The sequence below is a fragment of the Thunnus thynnus genome, chromosome 11 (genome assembly GCF_963924715.1).
Source record: "Thunnus thynnus chromosome 11, fThuThy2.1, whole genome shotgun sequence".
In the NCBI taxonomy this organism is placed as follows: domain Eukaryota; kingdom Metazoa; phylum Chordata; class Actinopteri; order Scombriformes; family Scombridae; genus Thunnus; species Thunnus thynnus.
Genome location: NC_089527.1, coordinates 27,961,187 through 27,986,394, shown reverse-complemented (window position 1 = coordinate 27,986,394; position 25,208 = coordinate 27,961,187). Strand labels below are relative to the sequence as shown.

Genomic DNA, 25,208 nt, shown 5'->3' with positions numbered 1-25,208 from the left:
GAAACAATGAGTAGACCTGCACATAAAATGCAACACATAACACAATGCATCACACTGCATTGTCACATGCATACGTCACACATAGCGTCAATTGGCACATATCATTTGATACCTGTAGCACGCACCAGACATGCCTTACAGACAGAAGAAGTAGTCAAGGCATGGTAGCCTGGATGTGCTAATCCCCGGAGTGAATGTGATATAATTACTAATTTTCTGGAGTGTTGACATGCATCGACACTGGGGACTGAGACAGTGGCATATCTGAACATGTTGATGTGTCACCCCATGATGACGACACCAAGATGCAGCTGGTGTCGCTGCATGGATGCAGGTGTTTTGAAACATGTGACATACCTATAATGTGTTGCCCTAATGCTTGGCTTTATGGCCACCATCAGTTATCTTAAGCTAATTAAATCATTAAGTTCTGATCACAGAATTATGCTTTAATTCTCAAAATAACAAAATATATAATTATTTTGGAATTACAGTCTTAAAATATTTAATTGTAAAATATTATTTTGAGATAATGTTGTACAAGTGATTGTAATAAGATCTAAAAAGAGACTGGACCTCTGTGACTGTACATGATAAACAGGAATGTTATTCAGACACACAGTAACATTTATATCCTGAGCGATGTTCAATAAAAATAAGGGGATTCACTGACAAACCTCTCCCACGCATTGTGGAGCAGCACTAACTAGATGAGCCAGTGAATTAATGCACTGTGAAAGACCGTCAGAATATCCAACAGTGAGCAGTTTCATAATGCCCAACCACTACACAGTGCTGTAGTGTATTATGGATAAGCAAAACATTAATGCAGCCCCACAGACTCCCTTGTTCCTCACTTTAGATTCAATTTAGATTCATGTGTCAGTCTATAAATATAAACCTAAAATAGTATATGAATTACAACATAGATAAGGAATTATTTATGTTACAGAAACTATCTGCGAGGCATGGACTGAAATGGAGAGACACAAGCAGGTAATATTGCTATGCAGCTCATCCTGCTACATTACAGACTGGAATCTATGCAGTGTGTAGAGTGTCTCGGGTTGTTGTGTCAGCAGGTTTATACAGAGGTGAAGCTGAGAATGCCCACTACCACTAACTGCTCCCAGATATGTTATTCAGAACTATCTGGAATCAATTGTATATTGTATGTACATCCTCATCACTGTATACAATACTCTTTGCCTTTCTCACTCAGATTACAGTAGAACAGCCTGATCTCAGCAATACTACAGTCTGACAGCAAAGAGACAGACCACATTCAAACTGTGATCAACAGAGCTGCATGACTGCTAAATACTTATAAACCTGCAAAGTTAGTTGGCATTGACTCCACTGTGAAAAGACTGTTACTTTGATACAATTTAACTGTTTGTAGTGTAACTGACTCCCTGGCAACCAGTATTAAAGCTAGTATATTAGAACCAGTGGCTATGACTATGCTGTAATGGCTTGAAACAACAATAAGCAGCTTGTCTACGGAAACTGTTGTTATCATCTGCTTTATCCTTTTATATTATTGTTCTTGTTTTTATTTCCTCTTGTTGCTCCTTGTTGTATTATCCTTGTTGTACAGTGGCATGCCATTACTATCTTGCATACTATTCTTCCTATTCTTTTCTTTGCCAGACTTCTCTTCAGGTTTGGCACCATGTGCACATAACATGTTGTGAATTGAGGCACTTGTTCTGTTAATTTTGACAGTGACCCCACAGTTTTCATGAAATTAAAAAAAAAAAAAAGTTTTTCTTCTTTTTCTTTTTTTTTCTTTATTTTTCTTCTTTTTAGCAAAAAGAGCCATAGCAGCAGCACCAACAGTGTTAGTAAGGGTAGCAGTAGTGGAATACCATCTTTACACTCATGTTGTTTGCTTTTTTTGCTTGTTTTAAAACATATATCCAAATTTCAGCCTGTAACATGCAAAAATATTTTTTTAATACTCGTGTGAAATAGAAATTAATGAGAAAACTGAGACAGCTCAAAAATTGTTTACTGAGCAAAAACACAGATTTTCAGTGCTGTCTAAGTATGAATTTATCATCAAAAAGAATGCAGACTTGATTGGAGGAGCAATTTTCCAGAGGGTGACAATAACTTTAAGAGTAAAAGTACAATCTTTCACAAGCATGTAGCGAAGTTTTCTTATTGTTTACAGAAAGTAAAGGGTGTAACACTGATTTGGAAGTTATTCTGATATTCTTTCAGAGTCATATGTGGCAGACTTTGACGGCAGAAGCTCCTTGCTGTATCGGTTCAACCAGAAGTCCATGTCAACAGTGAAAGATGTGATCTCTCTTCGGTTCAAGAGCCATCAGGCTGAGGGTGTTTTACTGCATGGAGAGGGGCAGAGAGGAGATTACATCACCCTGGAGCTTCACCAAGGGAGACTAGACCTCTACCTCAACTTAGGTGAACTATGTTTGTGTTTCCAACCTTTCTCGAAATACACATTTTTTCCACAAGGATTTAGTCTGTCTGTGGTGATTTTGAGAACCATTCATTCAGGAGATATTTATCCTTAAACAGAGGTGTATTTTTGAGCATGTTTGGATGATTCCCTGCGGTGGTTGTCATTAGTACATCTCATCAAACTGTGCTGCAACACATGATTGGAGGATGATTATTATCATAGTGTATATAGAATATTTTTCTCAGTTAATGGGCTATTCAGCATGAGCAACCAAAGTTTTCTCTTCAAATTGCTACATTTGTTTGACCAAAATTTAAAAAAGGTATGCAAGGGTATAAATATCTTGAGGTTGGAATCTTTTTCAACCAGAGGCATTAAATTCAAAACAGTAAGAGGAGAAAAGAAAGAAATTGTCACATTTAATACATTTGAACCAGCAAATGTTTGACATATTTAGTTTATGCTTGAACTCAATTATCAGAGTAGATATGGATTGTATTTTTTTTGTGGACAGAATGATTCATTGTTTGAATTCAGCTCCTCACCTAACTTCAAACCTATTCACCCATTTCTTTTCTACAGTACACATAATCTGTGTGAATGGACAACATATAATTGTATGTATGTCCACGGGCTTTTTGCCCAGTCTAGCTGCCCTCACACATCCACAGATTCACTGTGGAGGATGTGTAGCTGCTCACTGTGTCCTTGCTGTTTTTCCAGACGACAGCAGGCTGAGGTTCAGCAGTAGACGTGTCGCTGTCACTGTGGGTAGCCTGTTGGATGACCAGCACTGGCACTCTGTCCATGTAGAGCGCTTCAACAAGCAGGTTAACCTCACAGTGGACTCCCACTCACAGCACTTCCAAACCAAAGGGGAAGGGCACTCACTGGAGGTGGACTACGAGGTGAGTGCATGGAATGATGAAATTACATGAACTGAAAATGATATAGTCAAAACAGCTTGGTAAAATTGAGTGTACCACTTAATCAATTTATCTGAAAAGGGCCAAACATCTCTATCATAAAGAGTCAAAGTGTCCTTGGGTAGGATACTGAACCCCAAATGCCAGCAGTGTGTGAGTATATGTGAGAATGAGCATTAGAACTCCTGATGAGCAGGTTGGCGCCTTGCATGGCAGCCTCTGCCATCAGTCTATGAATGTGTGAATGGGTGAATGTTGGCATGTGGTGTAAAGCACTTTGCTTCTTTCAGAAGACTAGAAAGGTGCTATATAAATACAGCCCATTTACCATTTTGTACCACATTTGACCACAGCAATAGAGAACAAGATAAAATAAAATATAATAAATAATAAATAAAAAAAGTATTGCACAACAAGTTAGATGTATGTAATAAAGTGTTGGAGTGCATTACCAGCAGTTGGGTAGTGGGGGTTGGGTGGTAATATTTACAGTCCACAGTCCTCAGCAGCTATGGGAGGGTGGGGGGTGATGGAGGCTACAGCTCTGGGGAAAAAGCTGTTCTTCAGTCTGTTGCTCAGGCTTTGAAGGCTCTGTATCTCTTCCCCGATGGTAAGAGGACAAACAGACAGTGACCTGGGTGAGTTGGGTCCTTACTGATGTTACTAACCTTCTTGTATAGATGGCTAGCATACACTGTGTCCAAGTTCGGCATCAAAGTTCCCACAACCTTCTGTGCCATTTTTACCACCTGGATCAAGTCTTTCCGTTTCTCAGTGGCACAGCTGGCATACCATACTGTGGCACAGTAGCAGAGGATACTCTCTGTGGTGCTTCTGTAAAAGTTTATTAGGAGCTGAGAGGGAAGTTTGGCCTGTTTGAGTTTTATTGGGAAGAAAAGTCTCTGTTGAGCTTTCTTTATCAGGTGGGAGGTATTAAGGGACCATGAGAGATCTTTTGTTATGTGAATCCCCAGGAATTTGATGTCATTGACACTCTCCAGCTCCTCACCATTTATGTGGAGAGGAGAATGTGTGGTCTTCCTGGATCTCCTAAAGTCCACAATGATCTCCTTGGTTTTTGTGGTGTTCAGGACCAGATTATTGTCCAAACACCACTCGACCCGATGTTGGACCTCCTCTCTGTAATGTGTCTCCTCATTGTTGGATATAAGTCCCACTATAGTGAGATTGTCAGCAAGCTTCACTATAGTGTTTGAGGGGTGGATGGGGGTGCAGTCATTGGTGAAGAGAGTGAAGGGAGCTGGACTGAGCACATAGCCCTGCGGTGCATCTATGCTCAGAATGAGGGTCGAGGATGTGTGCCCACTCTGACATTTTGTGGTCTGTTAGTGAGGAATAATCCAATCCATAAGCAGAGTGCAGTGGCTAATCCCAGGTTGTTGAGTTTGTCTGCCAGTTTATGGGGGATTATAGTATTGAAAGCAGAGCTAAAATCAGCAAATAGCATCCTGACATATGTGTTTAGATGCTCCAGGTGTGACAGGGCTGTATGAAGTGCAATGCTCTGCTTTGGTGATGTCTATTTTCATCGGAGTGGATCTCATCTGGTGGTGCTATAGGATGAGTACTTGTTCCCCTTTGGGAGTTAATACAATAATGCTCATATAATTATTTGAGGAACTTCTAATAATGACAGAAAAGAAAGAAAAGTAGCAGAGACTAATTATTTTAATTATCTCAGATAGTTATCTCAATAACAGACTGCCAAGAGGACTGTCAACCTCTAAAGATGTTTGCTCAGCATTTAACATTGTCTATCTCTACAATTTATGCTGAGGACAATTGCTGATTTTACTTTAAGCCACATAAAAAAACCCAACAACAAACAAACAAAAAAACGGTGTATTTGCAATTTGCATTATTATTTTATTCCACTGTTCTAAAACATATTCAAACCATTTTCTAACAAAATGGATTATGATTACTTTCTACAGCAATTTAGAAAGTAAATTGCTGTAGAAAGACAGCAATTTTTCATGCTTTTTGTGATTTTCAGTTTTTTTATACTGTGATCTATATATTTATGTCAGATGTCTCTGTTAAACATGGTCAAAGTTCCACAACTTGAGGTGAACATATGCAAAAAGCTCCCTGCAAGTCAGAAGTCCACGCTTCAGCCTGCTCTGAGTGCTTCCTTTGCAATGTTACCTCTACTTCCCCATTGAACTAGTGTCAGATTGTTCACATATGCCGACATGCACATCTTCTTTGCTAAGGTTGTTCCATGGGTTGTCCACATTGTCCACTCACATATTTCAGATCAGATATGGGCTCAAATATGTACACATGTATTTGAGAAATTTATATTTGAAGTAAAGAACAGGAAAAAGAAGTGAAATCCTACTACTACTGTTTGTTTATGTAGCCTCTGGTGCTGCCAGATGTCTGTTGAAGGGAAGCTTCTGGGAGCTGGCCAATCAGAACAGAGTGGGCTCATTGAGAGGGCTGCTTTGAAGAGACAGGAGCCAAAACGGCCTGTTTCAGACAGAGGCTGAACTGACAGGCTGCATAAAGAGCCAGTATAAGATAAATAAGGAGTTTTCTGAACTTTAAATCATGAAAAGATATCCCAGTAGAGCCCCAGATTAAAAATTTAGACCTAGAAATGTACGTGTTATGTCCCCTTTATAAGAAGTCACATGAAGCTGAGCTAAAGTTAATAAAGTCTGCTAGCAACAGTTGTCATTTCTGCCTGGCAAAATCGATGGTCATCTGTTGTAAATGAGAGGCCCACTGTTTGAAATCAAGGACCCATTACAAACTCTGCGTGGTAAATCTGCCACCATTATTGTGTAAACTGCATATTTGGCGGGGAGAACGGAAATCTTGACAAGCATACATTAGCAACAGTGACTAAGGGAGATAGGGTTGAGTGGTCAGTTCCTAAAAATATCAACATAAGTTACTTATTCCTGAATTGTACATGACCAAAAATATGTAGACACCTGAACATTACACCCATATATAAATGACATGCGCATTAATATGCAGCACAATTATTTTATGGAGCACACTTTGTGCTCAGGGGACTAGTTATGTTGAAATAGTAAAATGCCTTGCCCAAATGGCTGTAGCATTAATATTTTGACATTTTGGCATGTCACAGTAGAAAAAGCACAGGTGTAAATAATAAAATGAATGATGGCTAAATCCCATTGAGCTGCCTAAGTTTCAGGGTCCAGGTTGCATGTCAAGTCACTGTCACACTGTCATGGCTTACTGGGACACTTAAATAGAACAGAGCCATCGTTTATGTTATTAGTAACACAAGTAAAAGTCAAAATTTCTGCTGAGATTAAGGCCTATTGGATCCAAAGGACAATGATCCCACCATGAAAACCAGCTCCAGACCAGACATACTGTATCCATGTATGTTTGGATTCAGTGAGTAGCTGTTGTTTGCTTACTTGCTGAATCACTGGCTCAGTTGTCAGTGCAGTATGGCGAGGATATGTGTGTGTGTGTGTGTGTGTGTGTGTGTGTGTGTGTGTGTGTGTGTGTGTGTGTATGCATCATGCATTTTGAGACTGTTAAATATGTGTTTACACTGGTGATGGTTTAACATACAGTAAAATATAGGACAGAATGTGAATTTAATTGTACATGATTATTTATAAAAATGAATGAAAAAAGTAGATGAAGTAGATAAATAGAAGGATAGATAGATCAATATTCATGTTTGTACTACAGTATATATTAATATGGGATCAATTTCTGTGTCTAAGGTCTACTGTTTCTGTTCTCCCTTAATCATAGCTGAGTTTTGGAGGCATTCCGCTGCCTGGTAAACCCGGTACCTTCCTCAGGAGGAACTTCCACGGCTGCATGGAAAACCTCTACTACAATGGAATCAATATCATAGACCTGGCAAAGAGACGCAAGCCACAGATACACAGCGTGGTAAGTTGCATTTAAAGATTTTCAGATTTCCAATTTTCAAGCAGTATTGTGTCCACCTTCATTCAAAATGTACTGTAAAATGCATCAGATCCCCCTTTTGAAAATGTATCCTAAAGAGCTTGAGTTTTTTTCAATAAAGTCAGGCTGATAATGGATTTTTGAGGCACATACTGGTATCAGTGTTTGAGTTTTGAAAATCTGATAATATACAATACATTGTGGTTTTTACATAAACACATAAGTCTACCTTAAATTTGATTATTAAACACCAAGAAATGTACTGAGCCGGACATAAGCTCATAAACTTGCCAGTGCTCTCAAGTAACAAACTATGTAATGGAGTCACTGTTTCTAAATGATCTTAAACATATTAAGGCATTTCTGTTGTTTGTTTTTACTTATCAGTGACATATATACTGATACTGATATCAATGATAAGCTAACAATATCAGACATGTTCAGAAATATGAGAAAGCCCTTTGCCATTTGAAAACCATCAGACATCAGTCATCATGGCGCTAGATGAAAAGTTAAGGGATCAAGAAAGACATTAGGATACATCATCTGGGGACTAGGGGTGGATCTGAATCTGAGTCTGGTATTTGGCAAAGCACAAATAATGGGTTTTTATGAATATTTATTTCGTACAAATATTTTTAAAATGATTTAGAATATTTATTTCTAAATCTTCAAGCAAAATTGCAAAGGTGTCTGTGTTTGAAAGTATTGTTGTTGGCTTGGTTAAATAAAAACTATGTGTGCATTTCCCCTGACTGAGCGGCTGTCTGGAGCTAATGGTTGCTAACATTAGGCTTGTTTGAGATGAGCCAGGCCTGTACATAATCGATCACCAGCGATCACCGCACAATGCATGCCGGTTAGATCTGTGTCTGACTTGATCCGGACTTGCTCTGACGTCACGCATGCGCGGGCAACAATAGACTTATGAGATCAAAGCGGTCGCAATTTTTAGAGCCAGGCACCTCAGCTGCTCTCCACTGATTGCAAGATGCAGGGCATGATGGGAAACTCTTGGCTGGATCAAAGAGCTGATTGGCTCAGGTGTTGGATCAACAACATGACGTGTTATAGAAACTCTAGTTTGATTGTAAAGATTTTGATTTTATTAGTCTGATCATGTACTCAGAATTCAGATGTTTTGATGAACTTTTATCTGCCAAAGAGACAGAAAACATTCAGTTACTAAATATTACAGACAGACACAATATGAATATTACGTCATTATTTAATTCTTGTCAGCATTATGAACTGAAATACACAAAACTTTTGGTAAAAAATGGGACATGAAGATTCTCCTCTGTACAGATGTGAAGCCCTGACAGTCTAAATATTTGATAGATAAAGGATGTAGGCCTAATGTCTATTTCTGCTCCTGTCCCCTTGCATTTTGAGAACTGATTGGTGTTTTACTTTATTCCTTTATTTGTTTGAACATAATAAAATACATTTTTAATAAAAATTTAAATATTTGATATGTACACAAAGTCATTGACATATGTTACAAAAACACACTTGTTCCTTCATATACTCAGCTATGCATTCATTGAAAGTAAAAAAAAAAAAAAAAAAACAGCTGTGCAGGAGTGGCAGGAAGATAAAAGCTTATACCAAGACCTCTCCCAAATACTCAAGACAAGATAAACAGAATTACATTGAATAAAAATAATTTGATTTCATTTGAATTTCTTTATCTCTGGAATGAGATTGACAAGTCAGTTGATTTATGGTCAGCATGTTGACCACCAGGTAGTGGTCTACCTGCTGTTGGTTGAATTTCTATGTAAAATAATTTAATAATATTGTAGATTACAGAATAAATGCTGTTTTCATGATCACAAGGTTCAAGGTCACTTTTATAGGTTATAGGTCTACTCTATCATACAGAACACCGTTACAACAGTATTTGATTGGATACAAGCTTGAATAGATTGATCTGATAACATTTTATGAAATCGGGATCAGCTCTAACAGGATGTGACTATTTCTGTGACTTCCTGTATTGGTGATTTCAGAATCAAACGGGAGTGCAGAGCAAATTATGTTTTATTCTGCTGTTTCACTAATTGTAGGTCAGGGTGATGTGGGTTACCTTGAACCTCTTTTAGAGCTTTAACAACCTTTAGTGAGTTTATCCTTATAGCCATGAGGGGCATTATTCAGAATTACCATGCATATACATATACTTTTCCTCTCACATACACATATGAAACCAAACTCATTCACATACTATACTGAAAACCACACACACATACAAGTGAAATGCTTTTACACATACGGCTGTGGCTCAGGAGGTAGAGCGGGTCGTCCACTAATTGGAAGATCAGCGGTTCGGTTCTCGGCTCCTCCAGTCTGCATGTCGATGTGTCCTTGAGCAAGATACTTAAGCCCAAATTGCTCCTGATGGCTGTGCCATCAATGTGTGAATGATTATATTTCCTCTGATGGGCAGGTTGGAACCTTGCATGGTAGCCCATTCAGCGTATGAATGTGTGTGAATGGGTGAATGTGATTTGTAGTGTAAAAGCGCTTTGAGTGGCCGGAAAACTATAAAGGTGCTATACAAGTACAGTCCATTTACCATTTACAACTGAAACACTCTCACACAAACAACTGAAAAATTATACGCTTACATACACAACTGAAATGCTCTCATGAAAACTATTGAAAAGCTTTCACACACACTAATTAAGTGTGCTCATATACACAGTTAAAATACTCAATGTTATTGTCATACAGGTATGTTTTGTAAAAATAAATAAATAATAATAATAATAATAATAATAATAATAATAATTATTATTATTATTATTATTATTATTATTATTATTATTATTATTATTATTATTATTATTAATACTAATAATAATAACAATAATAATAATAAATAAATATAATTAGATGATCAGTTTACGTGTACACTAAACTTTCAATTACTTTCTGCATCCTGGAGATAGTCTCTCCAGAAGGTAACAACCATCTCCTCAGCAGCTCTCTTGTTGCTCTCTTCTGGAGACAGACGAATGCTGAAAAGATCATCCACCTGGTTAGCAGTCAGTGTGCTTGGCTCATAGCAGAACTGGGGGCGAAAGCTGTCTGGATGCCTTTGGATTTTCTCCAGAACCCCAAGAGTTTTCAGTCCTTCACAGAATCTGTACAAAGAACATGGAACAATTGTATTTATTTTGCAGAATTTAATTAGGGTTCCTAATTCACTTGTGCATTGTCAATTTGTCACTTAATTTTATATAAAAATAACAGATTTTGTGGAGTTAGTCTTAGACTATGTTGGTCAATGGGTAAAATTCTGATTCCTATTCTGATTAACCTGACTGTAAACAACCTACACTGAATACCTTTGAAATGGACCTTGAACCCTATGGGTGACCTGAAACATGACAACATCATGTACCAGCAGATCCCTGTCTCTCATCAACCACATAGACCATAGACATCCTAGTAGTCAAGCAGAGGTGCCTTTGACTTCTCAAAGTCCTTAAGGGTTGTACTTTCAGATACCTAGCATCACAAGGAGCAGCAAGATAGCTTGTTATGGAAGCTACTTATTAGTCTTAGACTTATTAGTAAGAGCTCAGACACTAGAGGTCTTCATAATAGCATGATGCCCAAGGGTCCCCTAACAGTTCACAGCAGTGCAGTTTTTTTCCATATAGCTACAATATGACAAAAAAAGGAAAAAACACTTTGCTGACTACAACATATGGAAAGTGGGCATTCAGCAATTGGCAGACTGGGCTGGATCAAAACTCCCTCTCAAAATGGAAAACAGCAAGAGAACATTGTAATGTGACCTAAATCTAATGCAATAAAACATTTAAAAACTACCAACTGACCTTTTTGATTTTTTCCAAGAGGTATGTGTTAGCTATGTCTTCTAGGAAAGGCTTTGCTGAACCATCAACCAGAAGAGAAAATACTGTTGGTGAGAGGACGTTTGGTGGTGGACCACCATGTACCAAGCTTACAACAATGGCTCTGCCAGCTGTGTAGTACTGGTCCTCTCTTAGAGCTACAAAACATGAATGAATAAATGAATAAAAGGAAATGCAATATTGATAAATACATAAAGACTCACTGCTACATAAAATCATGGATTTCATTTTGCTATTAAATAAATTGTAAATCAGTTCATAAGCTAAAAATTGCATGTAAAAATCACTGTAAATTAAAATGGCTAAAATTATTAATTTAAGAGAAGCAAGTCATTACCAATACTGTCAAGAACCAAGTTCTTGCTGTTTGCTTTTCCCTCAAACATGGGTGACCTGGCAAAGGTCTCCATCTGCAGCCTCAAGAATTCCCTTCTTGGTCCTCCTAAATCAACCCCTTCCCCACTTCTCCCCATGTTATCTGAGAATTTTACACAGATCATTAAGTCAGAGTCATAGGATACCCTTTGGAAGCCCCGCATGGCTCCCTCCCAGACAGCAGAGTGGCTTACATTAAATTTGCACTGCTGTTTTGTGCTAATTTTGCTTGGCAATTTTAGCAGTATCTCTTGAACCAGGACCTTTTCTGCACTATAAAGACAACATTAAAAATGAATGATCAGAAACAAAGTGATCTGATATAATTTGCAACAACCTGCATTCTGTTAAATCATCAGTGGTAAGCAACCATCTAATTCAAAATGTGTATGTCATAACAATCTAAAGATAAAACGGTTCATATCAAGTATCAGATCACATCATCCTCAATAGTTATCCTCAAGTTATCCTGATCTCTCAAGCTCACATGCTGTGTGTGTGTGCTACTCACGTTTGACTCTCCATACTGGCAATTATAGCCTGGTGTAATTCCTCGTCATCTGAAGAGTTGTCAGGAAGAATAACCAGAAAAGAGTGTTAAATATAAAGATTAGTCTTCATCATTACTACTAGTGCCAGGATCACCATCTCTTCCTTGCATACTCTACACCTATTAACAGCACTGCTGGCAGTGTGAATGTGCCTTAACAGTTTTCATCATCACTACTAGTGCCAAGGTTGCCATCTCCATCATGACTGCTAGTACAGGGGTAGTCATTACTTCTGGTAGTTCATTTTCTTCTTCTGAGTCAGACTTAAACAGAGAAAGAAATAAGACCAAATATATATATATATATATATATATATATATATATATGCTTTTCTTCGTTTTGATTGCTCTCAAACCTCTGCTTTAATTTAATAAACAGACCACAATAAATAAACAGCATACATTTCATTTGCAAAAGATTTATTCATTTATTCATTTAACGTAATTTATTAAGTGGTAAAAAACAAATAAACAAAAAAGTACACTAAAAGGGTCCTTGATGGTCTCACAAACAGGGCTTTGGTTTTATAACCCTTTTGGATTAGTATCCCACTCAGCTCCAGACCCTCATGGAGCTTAGGGGACACCAGCTTATTGCCACAAGCCATTAGAAACTGGAGGCTACAAAGAAGATGGGGATATTACAACAACAAAAAGTGCTTTTGGGCTATGTAGCTTAGCAATATGTTGTACGCTGGTGTTAGTGTGTGTGTGTGCACGTATCTGTCTCCTATGGGGTGTGTGACTGAATCATGTACATTTTAGAAGAAATGCTATTGTTGTATATGTTTGCAGGGCACAAAATTTGCACCAGCCACCAGTCAAAAGCTGGTAAAATAGGCAAGTGGCTGGTGGACATGCTTCACTCACCAGCCAAAAAAACAATGGTAATCTATTGAGTGGCTGGTAAAATATGAACATTCGTTAGCTATTTGGCCGGTGGACAAAAAAGTAAAATTTTGTGCTCTGTATGTTTGTAATAATCATGATTGCACTGCTTAACCTGTTTGTTTTTCTGTTTGTTTTTTAAAGTGCTCTATAAATAAAGAGTAGTATTACATTCTTGTTGAAATGGTCATGCTGCTGTGCCCTAGCTCTTAAATAAGAATGTAACTATTACACTACATGAAAACAGCCAGTGCAAGTTAAGTCATGCTGCCATAGATAATACAATACTGAGACCACAGTAGTAGAACCTACATCATACAAACCATTATACATCAGATCACAAATACCTTATAGGGCTGAACAATTAATCGAAATCGCAGGAGGTGCAATATCTGTTAAAGGTGAAATGTGTGTCAAAATACCATTTTAAATTAAATATTGTCGTGCTGCAGAGATCTTCTGACCTACACATCATATTCTACAGACTAAGGAAAACATCTTTGTTTGGTAAAGATCCTCGCAAAAATCTCACCATAATCATTTGAATGTTTTTCAGTGAAAATGAGAATAATGAGGTAAAAATTATCATTCCCTCTTTAATTGGAAATCATATCATAATTGCAATATCAATCAAAGTAATTAAAATTCGATATTTTTTTCAAAATTGTTCATCACTAATATCTGGAGTAGGGCAAGTTTCATAAGAGCAAAATACTAACCGTCAACCCTCCTCTGGTTGTGAACCGACCCTCCCACTGCCTAACGTTATATATTTCCTCTTGTTTGCCCACAAAGATTTTAAAGAGCACCTACTGCTACTTTTTTCGCCATTGCTTTCATATCTTGGCAGGTAATGAGAGGGAATATATAATGTTAAGCAGCAGGGCAGCAGGAGGGGTCAGTTCACAATCCCTGCTGGAAGGGGGTCAGTAATGGGTAACTGTCTATTAATATATCAGATTGAAAATGATTGCCATTCTACAAATATGTCAATCTAAGCTATAAAGTAAGTTAGGCCTGGCCCCTCAATATCAAAATGTTCAGATCATCATTTTTCAGATTGGTATTTGGACATGCAAGTATTCAGATACAGTTAAGTGTAACATTATCTAATGTGGGATGGCAATATGAAAGATAATGCACATTCTCTCCTGACTGGAGCTTCAGCTGGCAGTAGCGGGATGGGAAGAGCGATGCTTGGTGACTGTCCAGTGTGTTCACACCTGGAGTTGCAACAGTCGGTTGCTGCCTGATTGCTGTCACATGTGACAGGGTTCTGATAGTCTCCACTGATGCCAATATATTGTTGAGTAATGCCGCTACTTCAGTGAGGCTTCTTGCAGGCTGTTGAGCAGATATCAGTGTGGCTCTTACTTGCTCTTTTCTCAATCACTTTCCAGTTCAACTGAAATATCTTCCGTTTTAACTGAAATCCTCTCATACAACATACTGAAATGGCATCATACAATTTTTTTTTTTCAATAGTAATTGTGAACACTTTTGAATAGTTTATTTAAAAGGCTTTCATAGTACTATATGAGAGCATTTTAACTGTATATATGGGCACACTTTACTACAATGTGGAAAAACTTTCAATAGTTTTCATGAGAGCCTGTCAGTTGTGAATTCACAAAACATTTCACTTGTCTGTGTGTGTGGTTTATCAGTATGGTATGTGAAGGATTTTCATTTCATATGTACATGTGAGAGGAAAAGTACATGTATATGCATGGTAATCCTGAATAATGTCCCTAACAGCCCCTCATATATAGCTGTCCACTTTTCAAAACAGTAATGTTAATGGGCATTTATTAGTTTAGAGTTGAGTTTATTGGTTTGAGTGTGGATTAGGAACTGAATGTTATATATATTTTAAAATGATTTTCTTTTCAATGATGTTTATGGTTATACATGTTTATTGCTGAAAAAAACAATAGTGCATTTAAATGTTCATAATTATTATGATAGTTCATTGAAGAACACTTATTTTAACACTGATATCCTAAAATTAGAGGTGTAATAATAAAAAAAAAACAGGATTGTTACACCTATTTCCACTTTTATTCAAATACAAATAAAAATAATTTTGCTGCCTAATCAGATACAGATACAGATATAAATACAAATACTAGGCTCTCTGCACATCGCTACTTGGGACTATGAACGTATGTACAAAATTTCATGTCAGTCCTTATAGTTTTTGAGATATTTCTGTGAGGTAATGGACCGACAGACCAGCATTGCCAGCCAGAGCCATGGTGATAGCTCTGCTAAAAATGTATATTTTATTTCTCCTTGCTATGAGGTTTTCTTAAACTCTGTGTGATAATATCACATTTAAGGGACTTTGTTCAGAAATTAGAGTGAGAGAAAAATGTGGAAACAATCATTACATCTCAAATGTGAGGATAGTTACAATATCATTAAGTCCATGTGTGTGAATGGATTCATTCCAAGAGTCAATCTGCCTCACAGATCACATGGTCACCCCGTGAGCCGCAAGGCACATCTCATCTGAGCCAACCCATGTCTTTAAAGTGATTGCTGCGTTAAAAGTCCTTCACTGACAACAAAAGCAGAGAGGTGGAGAGAGAGCAGCTGCCAGGATGGAGGCTGTAATGGAATTTCAATGGGACAATCTCCCTGAGGTTGATGGAGGAGAATCACATTGAGAGTCAAAGAGCTGATTGCTCTGTGCTGCCCTGCAGGCACCAGGACTGATAAGACTCTGACCTCAGCAGACATGACTGGTCTGGTTGGATGTCCCTGACACAACCTCTGCACTGCACAGAATTAAACTGAAATGTAAACTTAAATCATTTTTATCTTGATTGCTCTACCATATTGGTTTAGAGCGAACAAATTTTAAACACTTTTATTAATTCATCTTAGTTTTTTCTGCTTACTTTGGAGTTTATGCAGCCTCTGAGCCACGAACTTCTTCACTATCGTAGGGAAAATCTTTTTTGAAATTTACAGAGAAAAAGTGTTAAGAATAGTTTGCCCAATTTTATATTCTTAAAGAAAAAAGTGGAACATTGTTGGAAATACTTTTATTCACTTTTTTGCAGAGGTGGATAAGAAGAAGATTGGTACCACTGTAATATCTGTATTTGTAAATGCAAAGCAACAGCCAGGGCAAATCAGTTAACTGTCTATTTCTTGGCTGGGTGCAATAACTTCCACCACATAACCCCCTGTAAAACCAGAACTTGATGTTTTAAACAAAGATATTACGTGTTAATTAGTGAGCTTCAGAGATGCTCGTAGGCAGATTTTGTTACCTTTGGACAGAACCTGGCCAGCTGTTTCCCCTTGTCTCCAGTCTTAATGCTAAGCTTACTGGATGAAGCCTTATTTAGCTTACAGACAGTGGTATCAATCTTCTTATTTAACTCATTAAGAAAGCTAATAGGCATATTTCCCAAAATGTCAAACTATTTAAATCATAATTTTTTTTTTAAATTGAAATTGGTAAAAGCTTCATATTGTTGCTCATGTTGTACACTACAAAATGTTGCATCTAGTAGTATAAATTGCTGCTGATTAATTCAGTTTAAATGGTTAAATGTTAATTATTTTGGTTTGGGTTAGGAAAAGGTTTTGCTCATCGCTCTTTAACCATCTGTTCCATTTTTGTGCATATAAACATGATTTCCATACAAATCACAATCCATTTCATGTGAGACCAGTCTGTGCTAAGTGTAAATCTGCAACCTTGGCTTTGTCATCCTCTAGGGCAATGTGACCTTCTCGTGCTCGCAGCCCCAGCTGGTGGCCTGCACCTTCCTGAGCTCCAGCAGCAGCTTTCTGTCGCTTCCGCCAGCAGCATCTGCCACGGGGGGTTTCTCTGTCCGTTTCCAGTTCAGGACGTGGAACACAAACGGGCTGATGCTCTCTGTGCAGCTGAACCCGGAGCCACAGAGACTGGAGCTGCTGATCAGCAACAGCCGGCTGCACCTGACCCTCCAGAGCTCAGGACAACAGAAATCAGAGGTCTCTGCCGGTGAGTCCACAGGCCACACACACAAACACACACACACACAATCACACACACACATACAGTATATACAAAACACCATACATAAAACATGGGCTTGAGTTGAGTTGAGGACCGTGCCTGAGTACATTTACTCTCACAGAGAAAATTAACCCTCTTCACTTTATGCCAATATTATCTTTGAATTCTCCATCTTTGAATTGAGTTTGTGCCCTGCATTTCTCATTTCAAAAAATAACCTCTGTTGTGATGAGTAATTATGATAACCACACATTCTTTGCATTATAGAATTGGCTTAGATGATTTCCACAGATTAATTCACTTTTAAACTACACATGCCATTACTTTAAATATAAGGCATTAAATAGAAAACATTCTACATCTCCAAAATTCACATTTGTGATGTTAAAGACTGTACTTAAGGTTAAAACTTAATTTTCCTCATAAATTAAAATCCTCACAAGGAAGAAAAGAGTGATGCAACCACAGCTCAGTAACATCCAGCTCTATTGTATTAGTCCTGAACACAAGACTTAGACTTAGACCTCAGAGGCAAGGACACAGGTCCACCAGTCTGTTAGTTTATGCCCAGTGTTTAAAGCTTCATTCAACTGAGGCAGACAAAGAATTACAGTGCTGCTCTAATCCACAATGTGGAGACGGAACAAGCTGGCTTGTGCCAGTTATTTCATCCCCCTCACTTTTATCGCCTTTGTCCTCAATAAACTAAAAAAAGGTTAGTTTTTTTTTGGAATTACTTGGAGAAAGATATCATCCAATCCTCTGTATGGGATTGCTTTGCAAGGATATCACAGATAACCATGATTGTTTTGGGGAAGCCAGACTTTCAACAGATGATGGGCTGCAGGGAAATATAGATGGAGAGACAACCACAGATAAGGGACAGTATTCCTTTTTATATAATTTACTTCTGAATGCATTAATTTACCTAACTGTATCAGGATAGATATCATCTCATTAATCAGTGGTGGAATGTAACGAAATACATTTACTCAAGTACTGTACTTTACTTGAGTATTTTCATTTTTATGCTATTTCATACTTCTAATCCACTAAATTTTAGAGGGAAATGCTTTAAAATCCACTACATTTATTTCACAGCTATTAGATTTGACATGTAAAACAGATGATGGATTTAATATTTTGTATATGTTTATATTTTATATTTGTTTGTAAGTTAGATTCACTTGATGTTAAAGGATCTTTTTCTGTTGATTAGTGTCAAAAAAGCCATGTTAAATCCCCTTTTATTCAATGTTTTACCACAATAAAATATAAACATTTCCAAGAGGGATGAATCATTCCACAGTCACCATATATCTGTACATACATAATTAATATAACACTATTGTAAGTGGGGTCATTTCACATAATCAGTACTTTTACTTTTGATACTTTAAATAAATTTTGCAAGTTTGCAAATCATGCTAACCCTATTTTTATAGTGTGGCGTTGTTAGATCTCAGTACTTCTCAGTGATTTGGCCCTGTTTATTTATATACCTTTGTATTTTCCTTGAGGGAATAATCATGCAAGTCCCAGTACAAATTATTAATAAATTAAATAAATTAATAATAAAAAATTAATAATCAAAATAATCAATTATAAAGATTGGCTGGGTGAGTAAACATGAGTACACTGTGCAAGGTCAGGATTCCAGGATTTTAAAGTTAAAACAGTTACCTTTTGCTGCCATTTGGAGAATCAAGTGCAGAATATTATCTTGTGCAGCTGGAAAATGTAATTAGCAACCTATGAGCTATACACAGTATACCTATGTGAATTCCACCCTCTGTTAATACTACGAAAAGAGGGAAGTTGTGAAAAAACTGGGGATTTTAATTCAATTTAAGTCTATATTCTCCCATTTTCCTCCTACAGTGCAACAGTATCACACGCTTCATGGCAATGGTCAATTGTAGCGCAGTAGAAATGTTTCAGTGCAGTCATTAAACTGAGTTGCAGGGCTCACCAAAGTTGTTGCAAATCATTTAAATTTTCCAAATTTAACCTCTCATTCTTCTCACTTTCCAGTAGTGTTAGAACTGTCACCTCAATGCTTAAAAATTTCTCTTTAATTTTGTAGAAATAGCTTGAGAAGAAATGCAATTGTCCCTTTTCATAAGGTGCTGCACCTGAGCTAAGTGCACAGGAGCGCTTATGTGGACAGAGTATTGATTCTTCTCTTCCTCTGTTCAACCCAGAAATGATCTGCACCAACAGTATATAGAACTAATTTTCATACAAGCAAACATCATACAAGTGTCTCCAGTGAGTAACAATATTCAAAATGAGATTCTGTGTCATTCTCACTCATCATCTACTGCCAGTTGGGAATGCCGAGGACTTGGGGCAGTTACAACAGCAGCTTTCAATAAACATGAAACTGTATTCCCTGGAGGCAGCAGTGGGATTCAGAGATGTGGGGGAAGATAGGAGAAGAATAGGTAAATGTTAATGGTGATGTGATACAAAAACAGTGCAACATATAGATAGTGCTCTGACACTTCACGCTTGGGGCAAAGGAGATCCTGATATAAGTAGGGAAGTAAAAGGGGAAGAGAAACTCCCACTGATGCTCACCAGTAGTTCCTTGCAGCTATAGGTGCTTATTCCATGAGACATTCAGTGGAGCAAGGAGAAAAAACATCCATGGCACTCACAGTCTTCTGGAATAAAAGGTTTTGCTGTAAGCAACAGGCATCATCGGACTCTGAGTGAAAGTTTTCCCAAGCGCCAGGACAAAGCAGATATTTGACTAACTAAACAAAACTCCCAGTGTGCATTCTGCATGGCCGTCTTGTCCGCTCTGAGCTGCCAAGCTGCAGCACAGCTCAATCTGGATGCTAATTTAATTTAGTCTGGGACCAACGCAGTCAGAAGGGTAGAGTGTCTCAGTAATTTCCATTCACAGCTGTCATTATGGCATTGTCCTCTTGAAAGCTCTGTGAAGATGAGCTGTCACTGTCGATTAAAAGATAAATTGTTTGTAGATCAAGCTGAGTTGCCTTATTACTCATTTTTTTGACTTTTGACAGATTTTTTTGAAAAGATTGAATGGATTTTCAGCTGGATATTGGTTCCCAGATATTAAAACAATAAAACATTTAACAAAGGGTCATTTAAAAAAAAAAAAAAGAGAGAGAGAGAGACTGAAGCTTGGGCTTTGGTAATTATGGAATTTGAAAGAAATAAGTAGAGTGAAAGAGCCCTTTTAAAAAAAAAAAAAAAGAAAGAATGTGCCAGTTTTTTCAAATACAATTTTCAGAAAACCAGGCAGAAAATGTGTCTAGTAAATATCATAGTAATTTCATGTGGAAGGTTAAATGTAAGAAGTGATCTAGTTACAAAAGTACACATTCATGGACCATTCATGGTCCTTCATGTGAGGGCTCCTTAATCTGTTTCCACACCAGTCCAGTTGTTGGAGCTAATCAGTGGTGGAAGAACTATTAAAATTCTTTACTTGAGTAAAAGTAGCCATACCCCAAGGTAGAAATAGCCAAGTAACAATCTTGGATTCAAGATTGAAACTTTCAATGAGCACAGAGAAACTTTCCATCTTCAGCAGATGAACGTGAAAACAGCCTTCTAGTGTCAAACTATACATATGTACATGTATATATCATGCTGCACGGTGAAGCTCAAACATTCTTCACACAAACATTTTGTGTGAAGGAGGACTTTAAGTAAAAGTATGTGTATGCTATCTTAAAAATGTAATTAAAGGCATTTGAAAGTATCAGAAGTCATTGGAGTCATTCTTTCTTTACAGATTAAACACATTGAAATGATAAAATAGGCAACAGGAATTTTGTTGACAAATGACAGAGAAGAAGAGGGAGAGTTTTTTTCTTGTTTGTTTCATTTGTTTTGAAGCTCAGGGTGATGTTGGCTGGAAGCTCTGTGAGTGTGACTGTCTCCTGAGTCAGTGAAGGAAAATCAACTGTGGGAAGGAACTTTGTGGATTAGGAGGCAGTGCTGGCAGCTATAACAAAACCATGAAGGGTATCTTTTTATAATCCCAAACACTGGTGGAATTAATAATAAACAATCATGTTCTCCTGTGGCTGTATGCAGTCCTGATACCACAGGTATGGGTGGCTGCTGAGAAAGCACTTGCACATTGAGAAGAACCTGCTTGCAGTGGTGGAAATTCTTCACAGCCTGCAGATATACAGCTACACTGACTCATTAGAGCAGGAAAACAGACAGTGCAAAGAAACAAATTTGCTAAATCGTTTGCGATTTCATTGAGACCCTATTTGAAATATTCTTCTTTAGATTACAGAGTTAACGACGGACTGTGGCATTCTGTGAGTCTTGACACGAGGAATTCACGTATCACTTTAACACTGGATAGTGAGCCATCCTCCACAATTGAAGTATGGGAACAACAGGAATCAAGAGGCAATTTTTATTTTGGAGGTTAGTGGATGCTATCAATGTGTTTGCAGTACTAAGACACTATATTTTCTTTCTCTTTAACATATACTGTAATAGAATATTTCTCAAAAAGTTTATAGTGCATATACAGCAAAACTGAAGGTTGCATCATGTGTCATTTCCATGCAGGCTGTCCCACTCTGGACTGTCGTTACCCATCTCCTGCCTTCCAGGGGTGTATGCGGCTCATATTCATCAACAGCCAGCCAATGAATCTCAGTCGTGTGCAGCAAGGATTGCTGGGAAATTATAATGAGCTTCGGTTTGACACCTGCACTATAAGAGACAGGTAAAGTGGTTTAAATTAGTCTTTAACACTCTTATTTAATTTTAGAACAGTTCTCACAGAAATTTCAAAGACACTATGAGAATAGAACATGAAATGTGTCAAACATAAAAGTTTGTGAGATATTATCCACGTTGACAGCAGAGTTATGTGTCCAAACTGTAAATTTGTAGATGGCAATGTGTTGTCTGCAGAGCAGCCTGAAAGTCACTGACATCTTGTCCAATGGAGACAAACGTGCTGACAGGATCATCCAATTAAATTGCAACAGAAACTCTGCAACACCTTCTCCGACAGGGGACTATGCTAACAAGCTGCTCCCTACAGTCCTGTGTGGCGTGCTATTCCTCATTACCCTGCACAGCTGTGGGCCTCGCGAACAGGCTTGGCAGACCTACGAGTTCCATGAATGTCTGCATGTGGCTTGGAACATTTATAGGGATGAGACAAACATGTAAACTGCTGCTTCCCCCTTGTATTTGCCCACTCTTCTGTCAGATTTCTACCTACCTGCTTTCTAACACAGGTTGTTTGCTGGCAGAGGAAATGCAAACACAACAGTGCTGCTAGACTGTCACTGTAGGAAATGACAGAACAACAGAGTCTTTTCATCAATAAAATATGATATATTGAGGAATGAGTGCAAAGGCCATGTGACAATTCAGATGAAATTAAGTTTTATACACTGTTAAAAGCTATTGGTAAATAAAGAAACACATATCTAATCATTGTAATCATATTCAGAAGCATATTTAAAGCTACATTGATCACTTTTTGGTCACTAGGGTGCAGAAGACATTTTATTGCATTATAAACTTGATATTGCTATCATGAAAACTGCAGCCTTACACATCTAGCAGACATAGATTAATATTTTATACAATATAATTATATAATTATATTAAAATTTATACCTTTTAGCTCTGATTTGGTCTCCACCAACTCCTGAAAAGATATCTGGATCTTTAGCTGCTAAATGCTCCATATCTACCAGCTAGTCACTAACTTTGTCTGTCTTCCATCTGGTGCTGGATAGATGATGTACATTGGGTTTATCAGAGCCTTTTTAAACTTTAAACAGCCGCCCACTGTAATTGAATGTGGGGCTTGTGAGAGAATGACCGAACCAGACAGTAAATGAGCAAAAAGAGGTTTAAAAGGTTCATAGAGATGCAAAGTTGGGTGATCATTCTTTGTTAGTTTGTCATTATAAGGGACCTTTATCACATTAGTCATTTCATTTCTTGTTAATATGTATAATAACAAGCATAATGTAATTTCATATAAAAGATGCGAGCCTGGAAAATGTGTGATGTATCCTATGAAACAGCGTGTCTAGAGGCATTATTTTATACAGCATATGTATATATGTGTACTGCAACACAGAAATGTGAGTGGGTGGCTTTATCCACACTTTTCTTCTTTTTCTTTTTGATGAGTTTTTGATGTCTTTATAACATTCTGTGCTGTAGTCTGTTGTAGGGACGTGACGTGAGGCAGCTGTACTCAGCTTTACAAAACTGAATTGATGTTAATTTTCATTTCACATGCTATGGCCCATTAATGACTGCAGTTATACTTCAATTTAATTGTATCAGAAAGTTCACCTTTATCAGAATTAATCTCCTTTTCCATGTGTCCAATTAAACCTTATGACTCAATTTACGATCAGCATGCACTTATGTGTGTTGGCTACTATACTATAGTTTCATGACCTGTAAGGACATCCAGGAACACGACAACAGAAAATAGCTTGATGGTAATTAAACCAATGGCTGCAATCTTATCCGTGTTGCGGCTGGCCTGCTCCGCTGCAGTTAACAGGTAGCAGATGAAAGTGTATGAAATTATAGATGCATGCTTGAAAGGCTGGCAATTATGTGAAACTGAAGGAGGCTTGAGGAAGGGACTATTAATCAGAAGAGTGTGGTTTGGAATTTCTGTGAAGTGCTCATTGTGGTAAAATCCCATAAACACTCTGAAGGTGACAGTAATTTTATTTTTAGAGAAACACCACCACTGTGTCAGCCTTTTCAAATGCAGAGGGCACAGTATGAGACACTGTCATTCCACAGTCATTTGGATTTTTTATGCAACTTTACAAAACATGATTAAACAGTAATTTGTTTTTTGGAAGAGTTCCAAAGCTGGTGTTCATAACAGCATAAAAAAGAATAAAAGACAACCTGTGAGCAGGGGTCTCACTTACCTCATAAATAAAAGATCTAGTTTGCAAATGCTAACAAAGGAAATATCCCTATTAGTACTTAAGACAAATGCCTCAGAGGTTTGTATGATGTTTTGTTTTGTTGTCAAGAAATTGTTATCGTTTTGTGCTACTCGTAATAGCTTTATTTGTTCTGAATTTACCAAATTGCTGTTAAATTGGCAGACTTTGTAGATAAAAGTGTATTATAAATAAATGAGCTGAAAACACTTATTTGATAAGAACGAGAAACTCAATCAGTATCTATTTTGATAATCGATTAGTCATTTTAATCATTTTTCAAGCAAAAATGCCAAATATTCTCTGGTTGCAGCTTCTTTAAAGGTATGCTATGCAATATTTGTCAGTTGGTGTTTGTAAACCCACAGCATTCAAAGTTGGACCCCCCTCCCTGGCTCGAGCAGGGTGAGAGAGAGAGAGCAGTGGTGGTCGAGCGAGCTAGAGTGAATGGAGAGATTGTTTCACAGCGGTTACATTCTAAAGCAACACACCTACACCTCCGCACAGCCCTGCAGGAGGGTGCCGCGTTGCTGGAATTTGTATGAATGCAGAGCTTCATCTTGTCCGCTGTGGTCTCTCTGCTCTTCGTGTGTGTAGCTCAGCACCGCCCTCGGTCAATCAGACACACAGACCTGCTGCTCTTTATACATCCATGACACAGAGACAGAGAGCAGAGTAGAGCAGAGAGACGGAGAAAGCGATGTAACCTGGTTGCTATGCTACGAATCCTGACCTCACACCTGCGCGCTGTTATTAGCTTGGGGCTAATAATAACACAAGTGTCCCAAACACACCAAATAATAAAAAATGAGAAAATACAGACAGAGGACAGGGTCTCTGTAGATACATACACCGCCACACATTTCTAGTGGGTCATAAGTGATGACTGAGAGGGATTACTTCTGTGTGAGTCTATACATTGTTTTTTTAGGAAAATCCTGCATAGTATATGTTTCACTAACTTACCATGCCATTTGTGTATAGTTTAAATAGTTTATTTGATCAGCAAGATGATTCAGGAAGGAATAAGATGAGGGGTGATGGATGTTAGGGTCGAGGGGAGGCGATGGATGGCGGATGTGGGTCCCCGTCATGAAGGAGTCGAATTGGATGGATAGTGACCGGTTAGAGTTGAGTTGAGGCTGGAGCGTCTAGGAACCCGGGGATGGAGACTCAGGGTGGGGGCACGTCTAGATGAGCAATTTTTTGCTTCATCATCCCCC

At 37.9% G+C, this 25,208-nt stretch overlaps 1 protein-coding gene across 2 annotated transcripts in view; it reads left to right on the top strand.

Annotated features, from left to right (window-relative positions):
- The window catches only part of LOC137193086 (contactin-associated protein-like 5), an 81,318-nt gene that overhangs the window by 26,103 nt on the left and 30,007 nt on the right, over positions 1-25,208 (top strand). For both annotated transcript variants that reach the window (XM_067604278.1, XM_067604277.1), the window contains 6 exons: positions 2,230-2,433; positions 3,158-3,342; positions 7,138-7,281; positions 16,744-17,011; positions 21,311-21,454; positions 21,602-21,761. In XM_067604278.1, the coding sequence (XP_067460379.1) occupies positions 2,230-2,433; positions 3,158-3,342; positions 7,138-7,281; positions 16,744-17,011; positions 21,311-21,454; positions 21,602-21,761 (1,105 nt within the window). The remainder of the gene's footprint in view (positions 1-2,229; positions 2,434-3,157; positions 3,343-7,137; positions 7,282-16,743; positions 17,012-21,310; positions 21,455-21,601; positions 21,762-25,208) is intronic.